At 40.6% G+C, this 20,982-nt stretch overlaps 1 protein-coding gene across 1 annotated transcript in view; it reads left to right on the top strand.

The window, feature by feature from the left end:
* The window catches only part of LOC126249183 (inactive phospholipase C-like protein 2), a 703,636-nt gene that overhangs the window by 519,690 nt on the left and 162,964 nt on the right, over positions 1-20,982 (top strand). The window contains exon 10 of the mRNA XM_049950838.1: positions 12,482-12,653. Coding sequence (XP_049806795.1) covers positions 12,482-12,653 — 172 coding nt within the window. The remainder of the gene's footprint in view (positions 1-12,481; positions 12,654-20,982) is intronic.

Here is a 20,982-nt window from a genome sequence, read left to right as displayed (position 1 = left end):
AATTCACGGAGCACTTCTGTAATGCTTGCATGTTGCTTGAACCTACCGATAAAAAATCTAGCAGCAAGGCTCTGAATTTCTTCAACTTCTTCCTTTAATCTGAACTGGTAGGAATCCCAACCACATGAGCAGTATTCAAGAATGGGTTCCCTTATAGATGAGCTACACTTTTCTAGAATTCTCCTACCAAACCAAAGCTGGCCATTCACCTCTTTAACAACTGACATTACATGTTGGCCTCATTTCATGTTAATTTGCTACGTTATGCTTGGATATTTAATCTGTGTGTCAATGCCAAACAGAAAAACACTAATGCAGAATTTGAAAATTGTAGGATTCTTTTCCTACTCATCCGCATTAACTTAAATTTTTCACATTGAAGCAAGCTGCCATTCATCACACCAAATAGAAATTCTGTCCAAGTCATTCTGTATCCTTCTACAGTCACTACATTACAGAACTTCCGCATACACTACGCAGGTGCGGCTCGTGACTTCCATACTGGGGTACGCTGACCTATTTACCAATCTGAACTAACCCAGACCTCAGGTTTTGCTACAGATGAGTCTGTCACCATAACCAAGATTTTAGGAAGGGGGGGGGGCAATATTACACTCCAGCCAAACTTTAAATACCGTATCTTCCTCCTGTTTTTTAATCAACTACTAAATAACATCAACAGCTAACTCCAAGACAAAATCTATACATAGCTTTTTCGTCCCGCAACGTCACATTTCCTGACAATTTAGCACACCAGATCGTACTAAAAGACGCGTTTTGAGGAAATCTGTGATGTGCTGTCTGTTAGCTTGGTTGCATGCTTATGGTTTATGGTATTTTCATTTCTAAACCTCAGACGTTAAATGTTTTGTACACTCAAACCGCGGTGTTGAAGAGTTCGCGTGAAATGGTGATGTTTCCATGACGTCACGGATCTTGTGCTGTGACTGACTGACATGAGAAACCTGAGCAACCGCCATGGAAATGTACAGACCGCATTTGTCGTACACTATGTGATCAAAAATATCCGGACACCTGGTTGAAAATGACTTAAAAGTTCGTGTCGCCCTCCATCGGTAATGCTGGAATTCAATAGGGTGTTGGCCCACCCTTAGCCTTCATGCACTCTCACAGGCATACGTTCAGTCAAGTGCTGGAAGGTTTCTTGGGGAATGGCAGTCTATTCTTCACGGAATGCTGCACTGACGAGAGGTACCGATGTCGGTCAGTGAGGCCCGACACAAAGTCGGCGTTCCAAAACATCCCAAAGGTGATCCATAGGATTCAGGTCAGGACTGTGTGCAGGCTAGTCCACTACAGGGATGTTACTGTCGTGTAACCACTCCGCGCCGGCCGTGGTGGCCGAGCGGTTCTAGGCGCTTCAGTCCGGAACCGCACGACTGCTACGGTCGAAGGTTCGAATCCTGCCTCGGGCATGGATGTGTGTGATGTCCTTAGGTTAGTTAGGTTTAAGTAGTTCTAAGTTCTAGGCGACTGATGACCTCAGATTTTAAGTCCCATAGTACTCAGAGCCATTTGAACCATTTGAACCACTCCGCCACAGGCCGTGCATTATGAACCGGTGCTCGATCGTGTTGACAGATGCAGTCGCCATCCCCGAATTTCTCTTCAACAGTGGGGAACAAGAAGGTGCTTAAAACATCAATGAAGGCCTATGCTGTGACAGTGGCACGAAAAACAACAAGGGCTGCAAGCTCAGATCATATAGCTCGAAGCACTATGGGACTTACCATCTGAGGTCATCAGTCCCCTAGACTTAGAGCCACTTAAACCTAACTAACGTAAGGACATCACACACATCCACGCCCGAGGCGGAATTCGAACCTGCGACCGTAGCAGCCGCGTGGTTCCGGACTGAAGCGCCTAGAACCGCTCGACTACAGCGGCCGGCGGGGTGAAAGCCCCCTCCATGAAAAACACGACCACACCATAAAACCACCGCCTCCGAATTTTACTGTTGGCACTACACACGCTGGTAGATGACGCTCACCGGGCATTCGCTATACCCACACCTTCATCGGATCGCCACATTGTGTACCGTGGTTCGTCACTCCACACAACGTTTGTCCATTGTTCAATCGTCCAATTTTTACGCTCCTTACACCAAGCGAGGCGTCGTTCGGCATTTACTGGCGTGATGTGTGGCTTATGAGCAGCCGCTGTACCATTAAATCTAAGTTTTCTCACCTCCCGCCTAACTTTCATAGTACTTGCAGTGGATCCTGATGTAGTTTGGAATTCATCTGTGATGGTCTGGATAGATGTCTGCCTATTACACATTACGACCCTCTTCAACTGTCAGTGGTCTCTGTCAGCCAACAGACGAGTTCGGCCTGTACGCTTTTGTGCTATACGTGTCCCTTCACGTTTCCGATTCACTAGCACATCGGAAACAGTAGGCCTAGGGATGTTTAGGAGTGTGGAAATCTCGCGTACAGACGTATGACACAAATGACACTCAATCACCTAACCACGTTCGAAGTCGTGAGTTCCGCGGAGCGCCCCGTTCTATTCTCTCACGATGTCTAATGACTACTGAGGTAGCTAGTATGGAGTACCTGGCAGAAGGTGGCAGCAAAATGCACCTAATATGAGAAACGTATGTTTTTGGGGGTGTTCAGATACTTTAGATGACGTAGTGTATTTACACTTGCGTATTACAAAAATAGGCATTTTAAGTGGTACAATACACACACAGCCAATCAGCTGCATTGTACACTGCTCTGTTAATATTGCTTGTTTACTCCTGCCTGGATTTACGATGTCTTGTTCTTGATTCATGTTTACATCCAGTCTGGGCGCAACAAGTTCCTTCACTTTCGTCCTTACCGCACTTTCCAAAATTTTACCCGATAAATTGCCCTCTGGATTCATATTGTGTTGTTTTCTGACTCGTGTTATGCTGCTATTATTCGCAAGAAAGTAAAACCAACGAAACCCATGCATAATGCACTCACAAAGAGAAATTTGCTAATAACCCGCGTTATCTGTAGTCAGCGAGCAAGGAAACTAAAGTAAGAGGACATGCTTCGCCCGCTTTTTCCTCTAATCATTCGTGAAACTCTTACTAGGTGGTGATGCGTTACTAAAGCTCTGTATAGAGCTTTATATGTTACCGCTGCTAGTGCACTCTGGCGAGAAATTTGCGAACTTATTTCAACATTAGACAGAATAGTCAATGGCAAAAAAAAAAAAGAAAAACCGTCGAAAGGACTATAAAAACAGCAATACTAAAGGGCGAGTAAAGACGTATCAAAACATAATAGAGATATACAGAGACAGGGATTCGATAGCAAAGTTTCAGCAACTCTGTTCATTCCCTTTTGATGTAACCAGTGGAACGTGAAAATTGTGTGCAAGTATGTAGGACACCCTTAGGCTGAAACACCAGATCCTTCGGGACGCCCTTTAGAGCTGTACTCAGCGGAAACCACACCCACAAACCTCCGCTACATAGGGCTAAGCGGGATGTCAAGGCGCAGCCTTAAGACTAGCTACTACCTGTTGGAAAAACATCACGTGCTATCACCTACCATCAGTTCCAAAAACGTTGACCGGCATTATTTAAATCCGTATGAGAAATATGGGAAAAGCGTTCTCATAATTTAAATTCTGCAAGACGTTATTGAGAAATTTATGGTGATATACACTCCTGGAAATGGAAAAAAGAACACATTGACACCGGTGTGTCAGACCCACCATACTTGCTCCGGACACTGCGAGAGGGCTGTACAAGCAATGATCACACGCACGGCACAGCGGACACACCAGGACCCGCGGTGTTGGCCGTCGAATGGCGCTAACTGCGCAGCATTTGTGCACCGCCGCCGTCAGTGTCAGCCAGTTTGCCGTGGCATACGGAGCTCCATCGCAGTCTTTTACACTGGTAGCATGCCGCGACAGCGTGGACGTGAACCGTATGTGCAGTTGACGGACTTTGAGCGAGGGCGTATAGTGGGCATGCGGGAGGCCGGGTGGACGTACCGCCGAATTGCTCAACACGTGGGGCGTGAGGTCTCCACAGTACATCGATGTTGTCGCCAGTGGTCGGCGGAAGGTGCACGTGCCCGTCGACCTGGGACCGGACCGCAGCGACGCACGGATGCACGCCAAGACCGTAGGATCCTACGCAGTGCCGTAGGGGACCGCACCGCCACTTCCCAGCAAATTAGGGACACTGTTGCTCCTGGGGTTTCGGCGAGGACCATTCGCAACCGTCTCCATGAAGCTGGGCTACGGTCCCGCACACCGTTAGGCCGTCTTCCGCTCACGCCCCAACATCGTGCAGCCCGCCTCCAGTGGTGTCGCGACAGGCGTGAATGGAGGGACGAATGGAGACATGTCGTCTTCAGCGATGAGAGTCGCTTCTGCCTTGGTGCCAATGATGGTCGTATGCGTGTTTGGCGCCGTGCAGGTGAGCGCCACAGTCAGGACTGCATACGACCGAGGCACACAGGGCCAACACCCGGCATCATGGCGTGGGGAGCGATCTCCTACACTGGCCGTACACCACTGGTGATCGTCGAGGGGACACTGAATAGTGCACGGTACATCCAAACCGTCATCGAACCCATCGTTCTACCATTCCTAGACCGGCAAGGGAACTTGCTGTTCCAACAGGACAATGCACGTCCGCATGTATCCCGTGCCACCCAACGTGCTCTAGAAGGTGTAAGCCAACTACCCTGGCCAGCAAGATCTCCGGATCTGTCCCCCATTGAGCATGTTTGGGACTGGATGAAGCGTCGTCTCACGCGGTCTGCACGTCCAGCACGAACGCTGGTCCAACTGAGGCGCCAGGTGGAAATGGCATGGCAAGCCGTTCCACAGGACTACATCCAGCATCTCTACGATCGTCTCCATGGGAGAATAGCAGGCTGCATTGGTGCGAAAGGTGGATATACACTGTACTAGTGCCGACATTGTGCATGCTCTGTTGCCTGTGTCTATGTGCCTGTGGTTCTGTCAGTGTGATCATGTGATGTATCTGATCCCAGGAATGTGTCAATAAAGTTTCCCCTTCCTGGGACAATGAATTCACGGTGTTCTTATTTCAATTTCCAGGAGTGTATATTTTGGGGCGACTCCACCTCAGAGCTTATAAGTATGAGCCGTACGTACACCATAACATCATCAGCAGACGGGTGCAGATCGGGGCTCGCCATGTCTGACATAATATTTATGAGTGTCAAGAACAAGATTAGTCTTACCACACTTTCCTGGAGAACTCTTGATGATATCTTCGTCTCTGATGAACACTTGGTGTCCAGGACAACGTGCTGGGTTCTATTACTTAAGAGGTCTTAAAGTCACTCACATATCCCATTACCACTTTTACACATAGATACTTCCATATTTTTCGAGTGTTAATACAATGTTTACACATTACATACAGAAAAAGTCAAAATCTCATCTTGGGAGCCACGTTACTTATGTGCAACTTTCCTTGTTATGTTGTTTATTAGTAAGAGCTATTCCTTCAGATTTTTCTCTGTGATGGACAACACACAGAAGAAAAGTATTGTAATACAATACATACAACTAAAGTAAGATGATATTTCAAAACTTCAATGATTGGCCATCTACAAGTAGTTATGTTGTGTCTTGTGTTTTAGAGGAATGGAATGACTCATCCCAACTTTTGAGGTAGTTCTCATTCTCTCATCTAAACTACCCTGTCCCACTGTCTAATTAAAATTATTGTTGAGTAACCTTCGAAACTGAAGGTTCATTAACAATCCTGTCGGAGTACACTCGGAGTAACATTGGTTTGGATAAATTCAGGACGCAGGTAGCAGATCAGTTGCATCAACATTTTTCACTTTAAAAGTCAGTAGTTAAATGATACTCATCTTCAGTCTCTTGTTGTCGGCGTCGTAGTTGCTGCTGCTGCTCTGTATCCTTGAATTAAAACAGGGTATGATCTCCCTGGTAGAGGCCTCGATTTTACGTGTTTTGGAAAAACTGCTTAATCTCTCAGGCTCGCAATCTGTTGTAGCGCATTCTTCAAATGATGAGATTATAATTAACTCCACCGCATTTTTTGAAATAGTAGTACTGAATGAGTTTTTAGATCAAACATTCCTTATATTTCTCACACGAGACAAAACACATTTTTATGACAATACTTATTCTTCTACAACATAGTTTCATGAATGTATTTTTATGTAAGTCAATGGAGGTTTGTAAACTCGCATCTCCTCACGTCCGTCCACACAAGACCAAACACACTCTTACGAACGAATGCATCAAGTAGCAGGCATGTAGTAAAAGCATATTACAACTCTTTCAATCATTGATTATCGCATTTACCCAAGTATAAGACGACCCTCATTATAAGATGACCCCTATTTTTTAAGACACTTGTTGCAAAAAAATTATTTTTACGTATTGTGACTAATCAAATTTACAAACTGTTTTACTGACGTAAAGTACCTGCTTAAAAAGTTATTTTACCTATTCTAAAGTTCTGAAATTTATTGTCTGCGTTTTGATAACTGAGATAAAATAAAATAAGCAAAACAATTATTTACATGAATTTGCAAAACTTTTTTTCTACATTTGTCGCTTACTAAACGTGTCATCTGTGGTATCACTATGTTTAATCACCATCTTCTTCATAGCACAGCCGTGAAATTTAAATCTTCGTTGTCACAAATATTTGGCTGTTTCTTCTGAATATGTTGCGATTTCTGAGGTTGAGGTTACCGTGGGACCTGAGAATACAGCTGTTTTTATCGAAATACATGTCAAATTTCGCTTCTATACTGACATGAGAATGTTAAAGTGTCTCTCGCTTTCAAGCATGTCGTCTTCCCGTCGCTCTCTCACTGGCTCCGTAAAACTAGCAGCTGATACACCCCATCTCGTACTCCACTAAGTCATGCTCAGCGCCGACAATGTTGTAGCACGAAACACTGAAGTACGCCACTGCCCCCTCCCCCACCACTTTCACACACAGAGACTTTCATCGTCTCCTGTAGATATGAATACTCGTGTTGAGTATTTGTCCAATTTTAAAGTCAATTCAGTCCCGGATACAAACGGATTCAGTCATAATGCAGTTTCAACGTGGCAAAGGTTCCTCAAAAGCCAAAATATTGTGTATAGACTCTCATCGTTGGCAACACTACTTAATTTACTACCCGTCACTACTCCACCCGACCTCATCTAGTTCTCAGTCAGTCTGGCATCACTGTTCCCTCTCCAACCCTATGTAGTGACATACTTGAGCAACTGTGAAGCACAGACTGCAATAACTTCCAGGGTCATATTAACAACAGCAACAAATACATAAACAGATCGCAATCACGATTCAGACCAATTCTCCAGCTTGCGCTCGTCCCGCCATCTACTGACGTCTGTTGTTTCCATATCCACGACAGTTCTTGCCACCGCATTTATTCTCGCGACAACAATTACAGTCAGTTTAATACGATTTATTTCGTTCGTTAGACATATCGTTGTCGATAAATTTTCCTTCTTGTTTCATCTGAATGTCAGCATCAGCTGATATAAAGCTGGTGACGTTTTTACCCAGTCTTCTAATATGTGAACAGCGACCGAATTTATTTCCAACCCACCCAGTAAAACACTACAGTCTCTCATAATCAAATAAAATATTTGTCTGAGTTCAGAATCAAGTAATGTTGTTTGAAAGACATCTTTTCCGCTTTTGAAGTTACCTTTACTTAAAAAGCAGCAAAATATTTGTACACGGTATCCGTACATGTATGAGAATTTCTGTTTCAAACATGTTCCAGTACAACAAGAGTTTGTAAGATGATAGAATTTGATGCTATTTCCTCTCGTGCTTCACAAAATTGATAAATTTTAAGCAGAGCAGTAAACTATCGTAGTTCATAGTTTCTCGCGTAGGCTATACCTTGCACTACCGCCGCGCAAGGCAGATGTCACGGGATTTTTCGAGCAAGTATGAAACTGTGTCAAGCGTTTCGGCGAGTCAGGAAGTATTGTGCCCCTTTGAAGATGAATACCATTTGTTCATCCCCGCCCTCCCGAATTCTTCAAAATAAATCTGCACGTGACCTTAATAGCCAAAGCTTCATCTGTAAATGCAAGACAACATCTGTCTACTTCATTAAACAATGTAAAAATGTTAACCTCAGCAACAGTACTATAGTGTGTGTCATTTACGACGGCGGCCGAGTTTAGGTTCGTTCTGTGCATCTGACGTCACAAAACAGTCAGCCAATGAACACAGAACGACGTTGCCAGAGCTCGACTGCAGTGCAGAGCACGGACGAGTATCTTCAGTTTTAGAAACGTTCAATCATAAATAAAGTAACTGAACAAAAGCAATGTCTTGATAGCAGACTTTCTTTTATAGAAAGTTTGGAAAAAAACATTCTTTATACCAATTGCTTCATATTCTATTAATTAATTATAATTCAGGCGATAGCAAGGAAAGGTGTTTGTATCATTCTCACGAACCACTTTTTCGCAATAAAGAACAGCAGTAATTGTTTATTTCCTATTGTACTTCGACGAAACGTGAGAAATTTATAGCCATACCAAAAGTGTTTGTCGGTAGTTTGCGTGATATGTTACAGTCCTCCAGGTGAACTGTGTAATGACCAGCTGCGCTAGCGTAATGGTTAAGGTGAATGGGTGCTATGGGAAAGGTCCTGAGTGCAAACCTTAATTGTTGAGTAATATTTTCTTTATTTAAAAACAATATCGAAGTTTCTTACTTCATGAATTTTATTCATTTGAATGTAATTTTTTGAAATTTCTAGTGCTTTGTCTCTTCAGTATAATCATAAGTTTTCGGTTTTTCTAATTTTGTCCTCCAATATTTCTTTTCACAGCAATTAAAAACAGTGAAAAGGCACACATATAATATTCATGTTATCTCTTTTGTTTGTATAGCTTCTCTTCCGCAGTCGCTGTTTTACTATTCATATTGAGATATATTCTTTTGCGACAGTATTAAAAGTATTATTTAGTGCAGAATTTCGGCTCGTACGTTGCCGAGCTACTTGATTGTCTGGGACACTTCTTTGCTTCGCTGCTTTGGCAACATCATATTCAATGTTTTCGTCGACTGATCTATGTTTTGACAAGTATTTGCTGTCCATTGTGACAAACACACATTGTTTGCGCACTGCGCCTCACTGTCATATTTTAGTTTCTATGTTTTATTACGTGCACAATTCAGTTTTGTGTACTTCGCCAACTTTCTTTTAATCAAAACGTTTTAGAAAAAAGTGAAATGACTCTGGAATAAATAAAAGTTTTATTACAGTCGCTAAAGAGGGAATATTTCTTAATATTACGTACGAAACCTATCTGGTACTTAAATTAAATGAGATATTGTTATACAGTAAATTTTATATGAAATTTAGGTATCTTGCCCACATTTCATTCTCAACATTGTGGCAACTAAAATCGACCACACGGAAAGTATACGCTATGGACTTTTACCTCTGCAAACTCTTCAAAATTTCGTGCAATGGTTTAGTACATTTAATGCTGCACAGTAACTGCGTTGAACATCGAAACAAATTTAAGTCATTTATGGGGGGAATGGGTCAGTCAAGAAGATGTGTAAAAATCAAATTTTTGGGCCAAATAGTTTTTGTGAAATCGAATGATAAGTGTGTCAAAGCAGCCGGAACACCGTGTGTCTGCACAGGCGAGCAGTGCAGTGATAAAATCGCGCACAGCGTGGAATGCGGGGAGCACGTCTCTGTAGCAGCGAAAGGGTTAATGCAGCTGTGGTGGCTTTACTTCATAAACTGCACGCTCCCCCCTAAACGTAAGTTTGCGAACTATACTATACTACGGCGCTGCTTCTCTTGGCGCGTGCGTCGTTTGCAACTGGCAACGCAGCAATCTCCCGCGTCTGGTTAGCATTCATCTCACGCTGGGCGGGCATGCGCGAGTCGCCAAGATAAAAGAATTGAACTATAGTTTAATCTGCGAATATACTACCCCTCTGCAGGTGTGCCCCAGGGCTCTGTCCTCTCCCCTCTCCTCTACCTCCTGTACACGGCAGATATGCCCCAACCCCCCCCCCCCCTCCAGTACACCTCTTGCAATATGCTGATGACACCGCATTCCTCGCCCTTGCTCCTACCCTCCAACGGTCCCAACGCCTTCTCCAGAATCACCTTGACCTTTTTGCTGCATGGTGAAACCAGTGGCTCCTGAAAATCAATCCTTCCAAGACCCAGGCAATCATCGTAGGTCGTACCACTCGCTCCTTCCGGCTCCTGGATTTCTCCCTTACTGTCTGCGCCCATCCTGTCCGCCTCACCCCCACCCTCACCTAGCTTGGCCTCACCATTGACCGTCACCTCACCTGGATCCCTCATCTCCGCTCCATCCAATCCAAAGCCCACAACCGCCTCCAACTCCTCAAACTCCTCTCTGGCCGGACATGGGGGTTGCACCCCTCTACCATCCTCCACACCTACAAATCCTTAATCTGTCCCATCCTCTGTTATGCCAGTCCTGCCTGGATATCTGCACCCCCCCCCCCCCAAATTCTATAAGTCCCTCCAGATCCTTGAGCGTCATGCACTCCTCCTCGCCTTCCGTATATGCCTCCCGTCCCCCACGCGGATCCTCTATGATCTCATTCCTTTCCCCCATCTGCTCCTATTCCTCGAACATCTCTGCATCCTCTACACCTGCCGCTGCCTTGAACCCCCTCACCCCCTGGTTGCTCCCCTCCTCTCCCATCCCCGCCCCCTGCCACGTCTTCACTGTTGTATCCCTCCTACCCTCCATCTCTACACCCTACATCTCCTTTGCCAAGGTGGCTTCCATCAACTCCCCCTCCTGGATGATGCCCTCTCCCTCCATTTATCCCTCCTATTAACTCTGATCCTCACCCCCCTCCTTTCCTCCATCCTTTCCCTAGGCTCCCTCTTCCTCCCCCCTTCCATCCTGTGTTTTCTCCCTGCCCAACCTCTCCCTTCTACCCTCCCCCCCCCCCCCGAGTCCTTTTTTGTATTCCCCTCCTCTGCCTTCCCCACTCCCTGGCACATCTGCTCAGCACCCTCCACCCCTCTTATGGGTCCTCATTCTCCATTGGATCCTATCCCCCCTCCCCCCTTCACTTTTCCTCTCCTTCCCCCCTTTTTTATTTTCCCACCATCTGTCCAGTTCCCCCCCCCCCCCCCCCACCTGCTCTAAGCTGTGGTATGTCATATTTGTGCCAACCTTTTAGTGCAGTGTTTAAGTGAGTGTTCAGTGTTGTGCGTCTTTCCACAGTGTTGCGAACAGAAATCGTGCTGTTGCTGGGTGTGCATTTTATATCTCTTGCGAACAGAAAACCAGACTGTCGCCATGTTTTTTAATTCTCTCTCTGTTATTTTTCTGCCTCCTGTGTATTTTCTTAGCATCATCAACCCTGAGTTTTATGTTTTAAGTTCCAGAATTTTCTGCCATTTTACCTTTAAGTCACCGATTTTACTGCCAGCTGTTATTTTTTTTATTATCTTCATCTTTTTAAAACAAATTCTGTAGGTTGAAGAGCGGCGTAGTAAACTGCTGCCAGCCCGCCCCCTTCAGGGGGAATCGAAACTCAGTAAATAAAAAAAAAAAAAGGCGAATATAAGACGACCCTGTATATTTCGAATGACGAATTGGGGAAAAACCTTGTCTTACAATAAGGAAAATCGGTAACATTCATATCGATACTGACTCACAAAAGTGCCATGTGTGTAGAATAGTTTACATCAAATTATAACTGTATTTTGATAAATTTCAATAATCATTTAGTTTTAGAAATAATAAATTATAATGGGTTTTCAGAAGATAAGAATATAACGTAACATGAAACATAGAATAAAGGTCGTCAAATATTGAAAAAGATCCACCACTTACAAGGAGAAAAATATGAGTTCAAAATGTAACAAAATATAACCAGGACAATAAATGTATTGTGACATTCATTACTCACGGCAGTGTCATTATCTACACTACAGTGACATCACAAGGGTGTTGGTCTGTTTCACTCTCTCCCCCCCTCCTCCCATTATGCAAGAGTTCTAAATCATACCTAAGTTGTCTAGCCTTTTAGAGCTAAGAAATCCCCATGATGATAACTACCAACATCCTACAATACAGATATTACATATTCTATTGCAGATGCTAATGCATGAACCATTTTGTGAGCAAGAGATAGGGCAAGTTGCAACTCTTTCAACTAAGATTGTTTAATTCCCTATTCCAATGGTAACAACTGACGTTCACTCTAAGGACCCAACATTCTCCATTCATATGTATTTACTAATATCATTCTGCAATTTGTAAATGTCTCTACGTATTTTTCTTCAATTACTTGTTCTGTCCATTTTTACTATATTCATTTCTGTAATGGTACCTTTTTACAGTTTCATGTGCACCATATCTATCTCTCTCTAATTCAACATTCTGAATTTGTTTTTATTGTTATTGCCTTTTAATACATAATTTTCTTTTCAAGATATCCATTGTTTGTCCACTTACAAAATCACTGTGACATAAATGAGCAGAGAAAACTAGCATCTGCGATTAGAGATGTGTTACGTGATGCATTGTATGTGCATCCAGAAGACAACCAAACAGATATTTGTGAAATGACTCTCGAAGATCTGCGAGGAAAAGTAGTGCTTATGGTGAGTAGAAAATATTCTGTATAATGTCTTTTTTTGCCTTTTTAAATATTGCCTTTTAATAAAATATTTATTGCAGTCCCAGTCTGACTTTGAAGTAAAACTGTGACTTTTGCTGTACTCTTGTATATCATTTATGTGTGTATTGTTTAATATGTATCCTGCTTTGGTTCCTGAATATGTTTGGTTTGTATTAGAGATGCAAATTCTAATCTTAAATCAAATGTGGAAAAAACTACTTCACGCCACCACTCGTAACTCATTCAAGTAATTATTCAAAGCATCAGATTTTAATTGTGCATGTCTTACCTCCACCTTTGCCCTAAATTTTAATTTTGTGCATACATCCATATTGTCCAATTATGTGCTTTTCTGTGTTAAAACTCATTTATACAAGGTTCCCCAGGATGAAAGGTCAGTGTTAAGAGATATGACAGGAACAGTCATTCGAAGCAAAAAGTCTAGTAAACATTGGCTCTAAAGTGCATACCTTAGAAGCTATGAGCACTTATTCAGTAGTATAGATGTTTTTCATGATAGTGAAGATGAACGAGTGCTCATATCTCTTAATGCAATCATTTAGAGCCCATGTTTACTTGACTATTTTGCTTTGAATGATCATTCATGTCATAGCCCTGAATACTGATGTTTCCTCCTGGGACATCCTGTATATTACATTCGAATGAAGGAAAAATGGAAAAGTAAATCATTTAAATAATTTCCATTAGCTGCTTATAACTGCAAGTGGAAAAACCTTGGGCATTTCTTAAAACAATACATCAAAGCAGGAGTCTGACAGCAACAGATGTTGGCAAAGTCAAAACGCCAAACCAAAAAATTATAACAGTCACAACATTCATCACACAAGGCTCACAGAGATCATTGCAGAATGCTGGCATACTGTAGGCAAATGCTGAAGTAACTTACAGCAGGCTATGGCAGGCATTTCATTAGCCCAGGTGGCCAGCTCATGTGATACATTGCCACAGACATTGCGCTGTGTTGCTTGCAGTCTCTCAATTGGATTTCCTAGCAGTTGGACAGACTAATAACATTTTTTTCAGATTACATTAAATTTTATACTGACAGTTTTCAATTTAGCTTGTATTAACAGTTTGTATAGTGGGGTAGTACTAGCCACAAAGGACATTGGTGTAGACATAAATCATCAGAACAGTCCTTGGATCAACACATTCAACACTGCTATCTCTTCTCCTCAATTGTGTAGGTGAACTGGTGATTTTCTGGTAAATTTAAAGAATAATTACTCAGTTGTCAAACATCTTAGAGACACACATCATTTTAAACTCGATACTTTGTAGATTAGGAAATATGCTTGGTTATACGTGTGTTTGGATCAGTACTGGTATATCAGCATTGCCAGAAACATGAGAAATGTCCTCCCTAGGCTCTCAAATATTTCAAGCAAAAGTAAAAAGAAAACGTCTGTTGATGCAAATATAAATGCTGTGTCATTGGTTACAAAATGCCACAGAGTGACAATTGACGTGGCTAGCAAAAGTTTTCAACCCTCCTCAATTGATAAAAATTCATTGGCAATTGATAAAAAGGCCATCATCAATGACGAATGTCATATCTGTGTTAAGATGTGAACTGTACACTTTCCAATTAAAACATATTCTTGTTGGCCCATGCCAAGTGCAAAATGCCCTTCATAGAAGTTATTCTGGAAGTACTGGGCCCTGTAGTGACAATTGTTGCCTCAGACACTGCACTAGGTGGCTCGCAATGTCTCAATTGGATTTCCTAGCAGTTACACAGATTGATCACTTTTTTTCAGAATACATTAAATTTTATGCAGACAATTTTCAGCCTAACTTACATTAACAGGTACTCTGCAGGTAACCTATGACATAGCATTTATATTTGCACCAGAAGATGCAACTTATAAGTTGTGTTACCAATTGTGTTGGCTTATAAGTGACCTAAACAAATCCAGCTACAGAAGACCATTGGATATTTCATTCAGTTTCATTTTAATAGTTTTAACACCTGTGTTTTAAAAACTGTTCACTGTATGAATTTTCAAGCAGTCAAGTATAACTATATTAGCTTTGGTTGCTACAGTTTTTAAATTGTCTGTAAGTTCATATTTTATAACAAAAAATGATAACATGTAGTTTGTACATAATTTACTTCCAAATGGCAGTCTTGAAAACATTGTGGTACACAAAGTCCAACATTGCAGTGTTTGTACCACTATATGCTTTCTTTTCTTATTCACTTGCCAGTCCCTTTCTTTCCATCGCCAGAGAAAACTTTACAATAGCACATGGTGTTTACTTTGTTGGCAGTAAATGGAACCTTATCTGGAAAGTGTCGACCAAAAGTTCTATCTATGTTAATGGTTGGTGTTCCATCCAGTGATGAAATGTCACTTCCTTCAACTACCAAGTCCATTGTAACTTCTTTTTTATGCTTTTCACTAGATATCTTTTGCTCGGTGACATCTTTGTACAAAATAGAATCATAAACAGTAACATTAGGAAAAAGTGAAAGCAAATTTTGTTTCACCACATCATTGTTTTGCATGTGAAAGGGCAGCAGCTGTACAGCTTGTTGACATGGTGTACACCAGTGTTGTTCATATTGTAATCTATAACATTGTTTGGCTTTATTGTTGTTATAAAACCTCCTTCTGAACATACAGAAACACCTTCAGTGGTTGCCTGATGTTTTGTGGAGAGCCAATACACATAAAGTCTATTTTCCAGAGTGAGCACTAGAATACGACCCTTAATTAAAATAAAAATAAAAAATGTTTCTTCAGCTTCCTTGTCATGAAGCTTGGAAGCTTGTTGGTGTGCCGTTTTGGTTCTTTGTGACAGTTACCACGTTCACTAAAGACACAGTTATAAATTGACTCCTGCTGCATCTAGTGATCAAAATATAAACTACAAAGGCTGTCCTACAGCCAGCAGTCATGTAGCACATGGGAAAACACATTTCAGTGAATGGAAAACCTGTGTATGTATGGGATGCTGGTGCTGTCCTCACAGTGGACACATGTGCATCTGTATGGCATACAGGCATAGTACTGAGTGTGTTAATTATGCAGTCCTGTTTAACACAGATGAGAATTTTACTTTTTATTTTGAAAAATTTGGCCAAAAACCATTTTTAACAATGTGTCATCAATAATGAATGATCTCTGTACAGTGTTCACCCAAGACGTCAAGTATTTCTGTAATAAAAATACACACTGTCTGATAATACTGTAGGCCATATGTGTGGAGACAGTGGCTCAAAACACAGTAATTTCCAATTGTCATTTTTCATTCTTGCATTGTGTCATGTAAGTCTCATCATGGACTCCCACCAGGTATGTGGAACAAGTAAAGTTATATATTAATAGGCAGAAGCTGCCACAGCAAATTACTTGTGTAAAGTATCACTCTCACATGTGTGAAATATCACTAGTGCTAATCTATTGAAACTGATAATTAAGGAAATTGCCCCTTGATTCTTCATTCATGTATATTAGGAGGAAAACAGCTGTTTTTGGGGGAAAAAGTTCACTGCTCTTCCACTTATACTACACAGCTGGTGCTTTGTCTAACACTTCAAACAAAGATCTTATGCATCTTCACACAGAACACTATCAGCTGTCCATGTACTGGCAAAGCTAATATCTACTTAATACAAATACTAGGTGTGGTTCTCACTGAGGCAATACCATATGCGATGCAGCTCACAATATAACACAGAAGCAACCTGCATTGCTGGAGTGCATAGAAAAGTAGTTGAAATGAGAATTGGTTCACACTGGGGTGACAGTTTTGATACAAATTTCAAGTCATCAGAAGTGCCTAAAACATTGTTTTATGTAAATGAAGCAGAGCTACATCTGTCTCTCTACTTAGTTTTTCAGGAAAGCTTTTATTTTTGTGTAAATATTTAAAAATCATGGTTTTTGGATTCACGTGTATTCTCCATTATGCAGGCTTTCTCATTTGAGTCTAAGGAAACTGTTAAGTATGTTTTTAAAAAAGTATTTTTTCTTATACCGTAATCTCACATCATAGCCTGATAATGAACTGGTTTTCTTTTTGCTATTGCCCATAGTTGTTCTGATACTTAGTTACTAAGAAAACAATTGGCTATGTTTGGAAAGTTTACAGCAAAGAGAGTAGTTGGTAGCCAGCTTATGTTTGGTGGGTTTCAGGTCATACATTGCTGCATACAAAATATAGCCAACATATTGAAATTGTTTTTAACATTAGAAGAGACACAGGTAATCAAGTGATAATGCTGACTGCTTTTTTACAGTTCATGTTCCTGATTTCAGCAAACCTTATGACAAGCATAAAAGAGATCTTAAAGCTAAATTCCTTTTACTTCTGAATGAGCAGCTAGAAAGAACTGAGGAGGCGACATTAGGATTTTGCTTAACATCATGAGCTGCTTTCATTTCTTTAAATACAGTACATTGTCTGCCTATGATTTCACCCATGGGACTTGTTTACTCTCTCATCTAGTATATCCTTCTTGAGATAAATAATCGTGATGCTGTAGAATGTGCTAAAAAAGTGCAGATGTTATACAACCTATAACTTTCAACATGACTGGCTGTCTTCAATAGGGAGGGTGGCCATACACAATCACTCTAGAGCTGAATCATTCAACACAGTAATGCTAATTCTAAACCTTATAATATTAATTAAACAAATTAGTGAAATAAATGTTAATCAGTAATTGAATTAAGGATGAAATATTTAAATGAAATCCTGAAGGATAATAATGTTGGCTAAACCAGACTGTTTTCAAATATTTATTTCAGACATGCACAACATATGTAAATGGTAGCTGCTAAATCAGCAGTGTGAAATTTATAATCACTTCATGCAAGCAGTGAATTTACAGACAACCCCATGCTCTAGATAATTAAATAGTTTTACACATTAACTCACGAATAACTGTAACAACTTCTTAATGTTCATTAGTGTGAACTCTCACTGTTACCCTCAGTAGAACCGAACTCAACAGTGCACAATACTATTGTGTCCCTTTTCAGCCAAGTCGATCTCAAATACAAATAATTGAAGCACACCTGCCAATAATAATTAAAGAATGCACGTATGAAAGCTACTCATTCACTGAAATGACTCAAGAAATGAATCAAGTACGGGGTCCCACAGGGTTCGGTCTTACGTCCTTTACTGTTCTTGATATACATTAATGACTTACCATTCCACATTGATGAAGATGTAAAGTTAGTTCTTTTTGCTGATGATACAAGTATAGTAATAACATCCAAAAACCAAGAACTAAGTGATGTAATTGTAAATGATGTTTTTCACAAAATTATTCAGTGGTTCTCAGCAAACGGACTCTCTTTAAATTTTGATAAAACACAGTATATACAGTTCCGTACAGTACATGGCACAACTCCAGTAATAAATATAGACTTTGAACAGAAGTCTGTAGCTAAGGTAGAATTTTCAAAATTTTTAGGTGTGTCCATTGATGAGAGGTTAAACTGGAAGCAACACATTGATGGTCTGCTGAAATGTCCGAGTTCAGCTACGTATGCTATTAGGGTTATTGCAAATTTTGGTGATAAGAATCTCAGTAAATTAGCTTACCATGCCTACTTTCATTCACTGCTTTCGTGTGGCATCATATTCTGGGGTAATTCATCGTTGAGTAGAAAAGTATTCATTGCTCAAAAACGTGTAATCAGAATAATTGCTGGAGGCCACCCACGGTCATCCTGCAGACATCTATTTAAGGATCTAGGGATCCTCACAGTAACCTCACAGTATATATATTCACTTATGAAATTTGTTGTTAATAATCCAGCCCAGTTCAAAAGTAATAGCAGTGTGCATAGCTATAACACCAGGAGAAAGGATGATCTTCACTATGCAGGGTTAAATCTGACTTTGGCACAGAAAGGGGTAAATTATGCTGCCACAAAAGTCTTTGGTCACCTACCAAACAGCATCAAAAGCCTGACAGATAGCCAACTAACATTTAAAAATAAGTTAAAAGAATTTCTAGATGACAACTCCTTCTACTCATTGGCTGAATTTTTAGATATAAATTAAGGGGGCAAAAAAAAAAAAAAAAAAAAAAAAAAAAAAAAAACATTAGTGTCATGCAATATTTTGTGTAATGTAATATCTTGTACAGACATCTTTTATTAACCGACACGTTCCACATCATTACGAAGTGTCGTATTCATGATCTATGGAACAAGTATTAATCTAATCTAATCTAATCTGTCCTGACTGAAATGAGAGTCCACAAATATTTACAGACTTTCACTTGCAACCTTGAAATAATTCCCTGTCTCCACACTCACGGAGTGAAGCAAGTAGCACACACACCACACAGAATGTTATCGCACTTCCGACCAACTGCAGACAAAAAACACACAATGAACCACCATAGATGAAAGACCCTGTGCTGTGCATGCTTATTTAAAGGCTTGGTCACTTGACCACTAATCGACTCAGTGAAGATACTTTCACCCTGACCATCATTAAGAATTTATACAATAATTTCACATAAATATATACGATAAAAGATTTGGTGAATCTTTGCAGTTAGTTTGCAACCTCTTCATAAAATATAAGGCATTGTGACAAGAATTTCTAACTAGTCTCAAACATATAATTTGACATACCTGGAACCAGTCAATACACTAACTTTACATATTTTATAGCTCACAAATATAAATAAATATGTCATAAATTGTTGGACTATTGAAGTGATACTCATGCTGATAATATCATTTGTGTATCTGTGGAGCATTTCACAGTCATGGCATTATTTATGTAAAAGTAACTAATTTTTTATAATATTTTGCATATATTATTTACTTAGAAAAGTGATATCTTCATCTGATTGCTGGCATCAGCCACGTTCATTTGGTGTATTGAGAATGTAAATTACATAATGGGCTTATTTGTTACAGTCTTAAAAAATAATACTAGTAGTAAATTTTAATTGCTTTTTTAATCATGTAAGTTCCAAATATGGTTTAATTTGCAATGAGCTCATCCCATTGCTATGTTTCCAAAGCTGTCATTAGTTTTTTTACCCTACCATGCCTGTATGACACTAATGTATTTTCTGTAATATTAAATGTAATGACAATATTTCAAGTCACAGGACTCCTCCATCTTAGCTCATTCTGCAACTGTACTGCCAGAAATCAGAAGCACCTCTTTCCATTCAGGAAAAACCAACACGACCACTACTTCTCATTGCTTGCTGGCCACCGCTATATTTCTGCTTACTGCTCCGTCCAGTTCAGCTCACCTGTCCACAATCCAGCTGATAGCCACCCACCCCAACACTTCTTCACACCAGTCCTACAGCCGTTCTGTCAATTTTAAACCATCTTGTGGCAATCGAGCCAGCTGTTTGTTGTGTCACATACCCCTATGCAGAGTTTGTCATCCACTGCTACACCATCAATTGTCGTGGATCCCACTTCAGATCCAGTGTTTCTTCTGAATACTTGTCAAGCTGAATTGTATACTACTTTGCAAAACCAAATAGTTGTAGAAATATTAGCTTTATTAATTTGTAACCATTATTTATACATATACCACATTCTGTAAAGTACCATACCAGATGCTCTTACAAAAAATAAACTTCTCATAGTGGCATTTTAATGTCATTCACACTCTTTCACCAACTTGCCTAATTGGAATGAGTAGCTTCTCAGCAGGAGAAATAGTTAGTCAAAAATTTGTGACCTGCATTGTCAAAGTAGCTGATACCTGTTATTCCAAAAAGTGGAAACTGTCTGGACTCATTCTATAGAATTCATGGAATTTGTGTTCATGCTGAGAGACCTCATGAGAAACCACAGCTGAGCAACGTTTCATATTTATGTCAATGTATGGGTGCACCCAGAAACTCCTTTTCTTTTTTTGTTTTTTGAACTGTAAATAATAAGTGACAATAACGTCCACTTCAGAAGAGCTTGTGATTGCAACTGAAACTCAAACAAAAAAGTGATTTATTCTCTCATGTTGCTTTTTTTTTATCAACAGCTGCATCACATATTGTATCATCCCTGTGGGAACGTAAGTGTCACACTGATAAGTGTCACACAATGTGACATTTATTGCAATGTGTCATATTGCATACTGCCAACAGCCTTGTTGCAGTGGTAATACTGGTTCCCACTAGGTCACTGAAGTTAAGCACTGTCATGTTTGGGTAGCACTTGGACAGGTGACCTTCTGAGTCTGCCTAGTCTATGGGCAAGCAGGCTACACTCGGCCCCGGTGAGACCAAATGAGGAACTACTTGACTGAGAAGTACAGGATCCTGTCACAAAAGCTGAAAA

Source organism: Schistocerca nitens, chromosome 3 (assembly GCF_023898315.1).
Source record: "Schistocerca nitens isolate TAMUIC-IGC-003100 chromosome 3, iqSchNite1.1, whole genome shotgun sequence".
Classification (NCBI taxonomy): Eukaryota; Metazoa; Arthropoda; class Insecta; order Orthoptera; family Acrididae; genus Schistocerca; species Schistocerca nitens.
This window is presented reverse-complemented; position numbering and strand designations above follow the sequence as displayed.